The 7,379-nt window shown below is 40.8% G+C and overlaps 1 protein-coding gene across 2 annotated transcripts in view; it reads right to left on the bottom strand.

Annotated features, from left to right (window-relative positions):
• Positions 1 to 1,465: 1,465 nt before the first annotated feature.
• LOC107662393 (proteinase-activated receptor 1-like) overlaps positions 1,466 to 7,379 on the bottom strand; it is an 8,714-nt gene continuing 2,800 nt past the window's right edge. The window contains exons 2-4 of one of the 2 annotated variants that reach the window (XM_016452391.1): positions 4,524 to 4,607; positions 3,548 to 3,670; positions 1,466 to 3,095 (exon numbers count right to left, since the gene is read on the bottom strand). In XM_016452391.1, the coding sequence (XP_016307877.1) occupies positions 1,978 to 3,095; positions 3,548 to 3,670; positions 4,524 to 4,607 (1,325 nt within the window). In that variant the 3' untranslated portion in view covers positions 1,466 to 1,977. The remainder of the gene's footprint in view (positions 3,096 to 3,547; positions 3,671 to 4,523; positions 4,608 to 7,379) is intronic. The other variant, XM_016452400.1, reaches the window with a different exon arrangement.

The following is a 7,379-nucleotide window of genomic DNA, read 5'->3' as shown; positions in this document are numbered from 1 at the left end:
CCCACATGAGACCTTTGACCTCAGAAAAAAAGGACCTCTCCACAAACAGCAACCAACTTCACACATTACTAACCAGTTAGACTTTATTTCTGGAGTATCTAAAACAGAAGTTCTTTATTGAGAATTAATGTTTAGATGTTTTTTTTCAACTTACCATTTTTGTGAATAGTGTTTGCTTTAGTTGCCTCTTGACCTTTGACTTTAATTTTAAGTTAAAATAAGTTTGTCTTTGGCTGTTACAATAGTGTTTATAAAGCACATATGTGATGGCAAGGAACTTATGGTAAAATAATTTCATGCGTCTGAGTCTCTGGTTGCATATTATCAAAATCTTTATTCTTTTATGAGTTTTGTATTATTGCAGCTCTACGATACAACGTGACAATGTGAGAAAATTGTATAAACCACTTTTAGAATGATGGGTTATAAAGAGGTTTCAGTTCTGTCCCTCATAGACATGAAGAATCAGCATGTGAATCTCAGCAATGGTGACAATGTTCTGATCATTTTGACATGATTTTTGAACATCACGCAACAGGGCAGTAAAAAGTCACAACAAAAATAAAAGCAAATAGTAAGAATAAAAGAAAATACTAAGACAATGCAGCTGCATCATTTATTCATGTCGCAATGCATGCTGGGAGCCATGGATGAGTTATGATTGGTGCACCATTGTTGAGAAAAAGTGCTATATGGCACCTCTTATGGTTCTACATGGCACCATTTGACAAAGGTGCTATATAGTACCTGTAAAAATAGGTGCTAAATAGCACTAAAAGTGGTTCCCCTATGATTACAAGCCAAAGAACCGCTTTTAGTGCTATATAGCACCATTTTTTTAGTGTAAGACAAGATTTCAGCATTTCACTGTTGTCACTGGGACCTGAGAAAAGTAAGATATATAGTAGGTACTTTAGTGATACAATATGATATAGCGAAGACCAGAACTTAAAAGTTTGAGAAAATAGGCTTGTTTGACAACTAGCAAATATATAAGTTCAGTTCAGTTATTAAAATATAATAGTATAAGAAAATGTGCACAAATTATTTAAATACAGTATATCATCCATGTGCACATGTATGTATCACATCATCTTATATGTAGAGATATTTACACATTCAAGCTGTCGGTTAAAACCGGCAATTTAATATAGTGGAGTGTACCTGTACAGCAAAAGACAGAGATGGAAAAAGTCTGATTATATATACAGATAATGTGTCTATATAATGAATTACAGTGACTGCAGCTGAACTGTTTGCCTTCAGAATTACAAAATAGTCAATATCATGTTTTTTGTTTCACCCATACACTTGGATTGACTGCTTTTTATATTTGTTGTATTTTGACTGCTGGCTCTTTTCACAAATACGTCACAAAATAGAGCCTGAAATGTTTTTTGAAATATTTCTAAACAAATATTTACTGAAAGTAGGTGCTTAATTTTTAGAAAATGCTGATTGTGCTAATTAATATTTCAGAAAATATAAAGATAACAACATGATCTGTTTTATTATCTGTTTTGTACAAATATTTGTGTAATTTTGTAATTGTCTTGCAATCAAAATTGAATGAAAGTGTATCAAGTAAATGTTTCAAAAATAGAATGTTTTAAGTTTCTTCTATACAATATTCTGTCCTCTTTTAGACAGATTTACTGCCACTTAACTTTCAATTTTTCAGCCTGAAATTGCATGACATTCTCTAGAAATGTGATCTGAACATGGCGATGTAAAATGCTTTCAGTAACACTGTGTTTCTTACACATGCTCAGTCACAAACAGGAAATGGAGTCTCTTGAGCAGTGAATAGGTTGGGTCAATTTGACCTAGTAACATGCTGGATTTTTTAAAATAACAGCATGGAAGGGATATATATCCTGCTTTAGCATGAATCAGGATTTGTGGCCAGACTTTGAATTCAATCTTCTGTCAATAGCACAATATCAGAAAATTTCATCAGCTCTTTTTCGAAACAATTCACATCTTAATGCGTGCCTGACTGTACTCACAACTTACATAAGAGGATTTTGTCTGACTGTTTGAATTTGATAAGGTGCTTTTTCCCCATCTCCACCAAAACACAGAGCTGATCTTCTGTCTGCATTGAGACGAGCCGTAATAGTACAGAAGAGGGTCCAGAAAAACACTTGCGCTCCCCAAACACACAGCCAACAGGTAAGCTGCATATGATAAATCTCCCTCACCGCTGTTGAATCCAGTAGCTAAAAGAAAACAGTGGTACAACAGGATGCCATTGGTTGGTGCGAAGCACACCACAAACACCATCAGCACAGCAATAGCCATAATCGCAGCTCTACTTCGCTTTTCTGATAGCGATGATGATGTCGCAAATTGATTAGACTTGATTCGGAGCACAAATATGATGGTGGAGTAGCTCACTAAGGTGACAATAAGTGGCACAAAGTAGTAGACACAGGAGAGGATGGAGAACTGGTACATGTACTGCTGATCTGTATGGTCATTGTGGATCAATGCATCATGGCAGGTGATGCCCACATCCTTTATCTTGAATGTTTGTGTTATGGAGAGAAGTGGCACTGTACCAGCGAGCGCCAGCAGCCAGACCAGCACACACACACATGTGGCTTTCCTTGTGCTCCTCCAGGTCAGAGAGGCGATGGGAAACACTACAGCCAGCAGCCTGTCCACACTCATGCTCATCATCAGCAGTATGGAGCAGTACATGTAGCAGTAGTAAGCTGCACTGAGCACACAACACACCGCCTCACCGAACACCCAATCTGAAGCGTTCAGCTGGTAGTGGATCTTCAGAGGCAGCAGCAGGGTGAAGAGCAGGTCCACACACGCCAGGTGAGACATGTAGATCACAGCTGGTTTCTTCGCTCGAATCCTACAGGTGAATGTTACCAAGGTCAAAGCATTCAGGGGCAAACTAATGAGGATGATGATGATGTAGAATGAGGGCATGATGCGTGTGGCCAGTGGGCTTTTAAGGAAGTCAACAGCCTTGTCTGAGATCTTGAGTATCGGGATTGTGCATCTTGCTGCATTCGGATCAGTGATGTTACATGGATGTGCTCCTTTATTAGATTGGGATGCTTGTTGGCGTAACTCTATAACCCGACATACAAAAACACAACAGCATCAATGACACCTCTCATAACAACTCTAGACATATGACTGAGAGGCCTCGATGAAGATGTTTAAGACATTCACACCAAGAATGATAACTATCATTTACACTAACAGAGTGTTTATTATAAATGCATGCATCATTTTTGTTGTCTGCCACTTTAAATGCTCAAGCTCATTAAAGCAGGACTCTTAACTGGCTGTCAATATTAAATATATCAGCTGGAAGAAATCGTTCTGAAAGTATTGATATCCTTCCTATGTGCTGTTATTGGTATAGTGTGAATTTTATTCTCATAGAATTAGAATGAGTTTTAACTCTTATCGTTATTGTTCTTGGTGTGAACGGGCCTAACTAAAGCCACAAACACAAGGCCATTTCATTTATTGTATAATTACTGTTAGCAGTCTGTTTGCTGGATATTGTACATACCTTTACGAGTTTTATTTGGCATTAAAGAAGAGTTGGGCAATGTCTCATCCATATTGTAGTCAATCGGCTCATCCGTCTGGGTTTCATAGTCACGCTGAACAGCAAAACTGCGTCCAGCGGGGGCTGTAACCAAACACACAACCATCAGTGATAGCTCTCATAACATTGCCAGATAAGGAAAGGCGAATGCGACACATTTGCCTTGATAAGGCCTTAAGTTAGTCTCAGCCAAAGACAACACATTGGGCCATTTTCTTTACAGTAAGAGCTCTAGGAGCAGCATATTTTGCATATTGGTACCTGTGTATTTTACAACTTAAAACTGGATATTTCATTAAGAGTTATCCTGTTATTATGTACCAAAACCTGATTTTTAACCATAAAATGTACCGATAAACACCATACAGAAGGTAAAACCATCAAAGACCACACCATCAGGGTAACAACATACATGACACAAAAATAATGCAATAAACATTAACTAAATATCAGAAAATGTAACACAAAATGCCCTAATGTACATAGTGTATTAAAACTAAATTATTTATATAAAATACAATCATTTGATACTGCAGTGACTTCTGGGAATGTTCTTTTACTGTTTTTCATGTAAATTATAAAGTACTTCATAGATTTTATGTGCAAAAAAATACATTTTTAACAGTATTTTACAGTAAAAGTACATATAATGCATGACAATGATTGACATACTGTTTATATGGTAACTTACAAATAACCAATTTATATATATATATACAGTATATATATATATTTACAGTAATTTAAAGTCTTTTTCTGTTTAAATAAATACATTTTGTATATTGTTTGGGTCTATGTAGTTCATGGTAATATTCATAAATGTAATGTTTAAATATAAATTTTTGTTGCTTTTTTGGGTGGGGGGGGATTTCTTCATACTCTGGTCATTACTTCATGTCCAGTGTAAGACTATTTAGATGATCTCTGAAAACTATACCTTTTCTGGGTTTCTCATGATGATCTTCTGGATTAACCAGCTGAACAGTTGTCGTATTTTCAGCTAAACTGTCTTCAGCACTAACTGTAATCAAACATGCAAAAGAAATACCCATAAATTCCTATGTAACACTACTAGACAAATACAGGAAAACAACCATATCTGACAGCTTAATAATATTCAATTCAATTCAAGTTTATTTGTATAGCGCTTTTCACGATACAAATCGTTGCAAAGCAACTTCACAGCAAATTAAGTTTCTACAATATTTAGTGGTAGCTTATCAGTGGTGACTGTCAGTTAGTGTACATATGGCAGAAATGTACGGAAAAATCTATTAAAGACGTAATACTAATCAAAATACTAATAATACTAATAATACTTTGAGCCAAAACAAACACAGGGACATTTCCTCTCTATATCAGAGCCTTCGGCAATAGCCTATATTGTTTTTAATGTGCCTGCGAAAGATTATATTTGAGTATAAACATATGACAAGTTATATTTTGAAAGCCATGTTGGTTGGTACTAGTAGCTGTTTCTAGCTGATCTAAACTTGTAACTTAGGGGCTGTTTACACCTGGTCACTTCATGTGATTTGTCTGATAGGATAGCTATCCGATCGTGAAAAGACCAGGTGTAAATGCCCTGCGAAACGCATTCGAGACTGATATAAATCCGATCGCTCAAACCACTTCAGGAGGTGGTCTGGGCCGCATTCCAGACGAAAATGGACAAGTGTAAATGCATCTTGTTGTTGAAACCACATATGTAAATTTTAAAAATAATAACCGTGTGAGAGCTGTTATAGGCTACATGACATTATAGTCAGATATGACTGCGCTAATGCAACACGCATCTAGTGTGACTAACCTATCTTTCCAGTTCTGATGCCGCTCGCTCTCCTATTGCGGTCTTTGATCTTGAAATGAGCTGATAATGAATAAAATGCAGCGCTTATCTTTTGATTTCGTTCACGTGAACTCCGTTAAATTTAAATATAGCGCGGGAATTGAAGATCGGATTTAAATCCGTTTTGCGATGACACATTTATGTGACCAAGTGTAAATGGAAACGTTTGAAGAAATCCGATAGATATCCGATCAGCGAAAACGCATGAAATGACCAGGTGTAAACAGGCCCTTAGTGTCACGCCCTTGGAATGTTGTGTGTGTGTTTTCCCTCCCCTGCTAATTATCCCTTGCATTTAAGTTCTTGTCTGTGCATTTCTCCCCTGTTGGGTCTACAAGTTATGTTCATGTGTCATTCCTTGTTCCTGTTGTGGAATTCATTAAAAGACTGTTTAATGCTTCTCCGCGTCTCCTGCGTTCCTTCCGGCAGCGAACCGTGACAGAAGACCCGACACACACAGTTACCTCCGTGTGTTCCCTCCGTTTTTGTTTCTTTTTTTGCTCAGTGTTTTGTTTCCATAGTGTTCCCTTCATGGATCCCTCCTTCATCCCGAATACCTCCTCCTCCTGCTGGAGCAGGGGGAAAGATCGCTTGAGGACCACACCAGACTGTTCCTGGTCCTCACCAACCTCTCCAGCTACCTGGACGATGCAAGTCTAAACTTGGCATACAGAGCGCCGTCGTCCGAGGAAGGTCCTCGAGCGAGTATTGCTGCCTTTGTGTAGTGGACACTGCCGAGACATGGATCCCTGTTCACCGTCGTCAGTCAAGGTGTGTGAGCCGGCAACTACGCCCGCCACGGGGGAAACCATCCTGCGCCTCGGGACTCCACTCCTCTGGCTTCGCCTCGGCCCATCCGGCTACGTCAGGCTCCTTCATCCCCTCGGCTCCACCTCAGTCCTCTGTCGCTCCAGCTCCACCACGGCCTCCCGGATCCACATCTCCGCGTCGGTCGCCAGCGCCATCTGCTCCGCCTTGGCCCTCCGGATCCTCCCGGTGGAATTGTTACGGCGTGGGACACGCCTTCCGAGAGGGGGGAGTAATGTCACGCCCTTGGACTGTTGTGTGTGTGTTTTCCCTCCCCATGTGCTCCGTGACCCAGTTCCTCCCGTGTCTAATTAGTAATGCTGTGCACCTGTATTCCTGCCAATTCCCTTGTTATGTCATGTAAAAGAGTTCCTGTCTGTGCATTCCTTGTTTGTCTGGTGATGTTCGAGTGTCATTCTCCCTTCCCGTTGTGGATTTACTCCTGTGTCTGATCATTAAAAGACTGTTTAATGCTTCTCCGCGTCTCCTGCGTTCCTTCCGGCAGCGAACCGTGACAGAAGACCCGACACACACAGTTACCTCCGTGTGTTCCCTCCGTTTTTGTTTCTTTTTTTGCTCAGTGTTTTGTTTCCATAGTGTTCCCTTCATGGATCCCTCCTTCATCCCGAATACCTCCTCCTCCTGCTGGAGCAGGGGGAAAGATCGCTTGAGGACCACACCAGACTGTTCCTGGTCCTCACCAACCTCTCCAGCTACCTGGACGATGCAAGTCTAAACTTGGCATACAGAGCGCCGTCGTCCGAGGAAGGTCCTCGAGCGAGTATTGCTGCCTTTGTGTAGTGGACACTGCCGAGACATGGATCCCTGTTCACCGTCGTCAGTCAAGGTGTGTGAGCCGGCAACTACGCCCGCCACGGGGGAAAATGCAGTGGCCAGTAAGAACGCAGAGAGGAGCTCCGCCCACTGCAGCATGGCTGAGGGTGAGCTATGTATGGACCTGGGTATAGGGACAGTGGAGGAGGATCTGATAGACTGGGAGGCTGACCTGCTCCCTCTCCTCCCGCCTTCCTCAGAGCCCTTTGTCACCCCAGTTTCCACGTCCAGCCCAAAGAGGGCTCCCGTTCCTGAGTTCAGCCCTGAAAGCACAGAGGCTCACAAATGCCCGCCCTCCCACCC

The sequence above is a fragment of the Sinocyclocheilus anshuiensis genome, unplaced genomic scaffold (genome assembly GCF_001515605.1).
Source record: "Sinocyclocheilus anshuiensis isolate Anshui unplaced genomic scaffold, SAMN03320099.WGS_v1.1 scaffold457, whole genome shotgun sequence".
Lineage (NCBI taxonomy): Eukaryota > Metazoa > Chordata > Actinopteri > Cypriniformes > Cyprinidae > Sinocyclocheilus > Sinocyclocheilus anshuiensis.
This window is presented reverse-complemented; position numbering and strand designations above follow the sequence as displayed.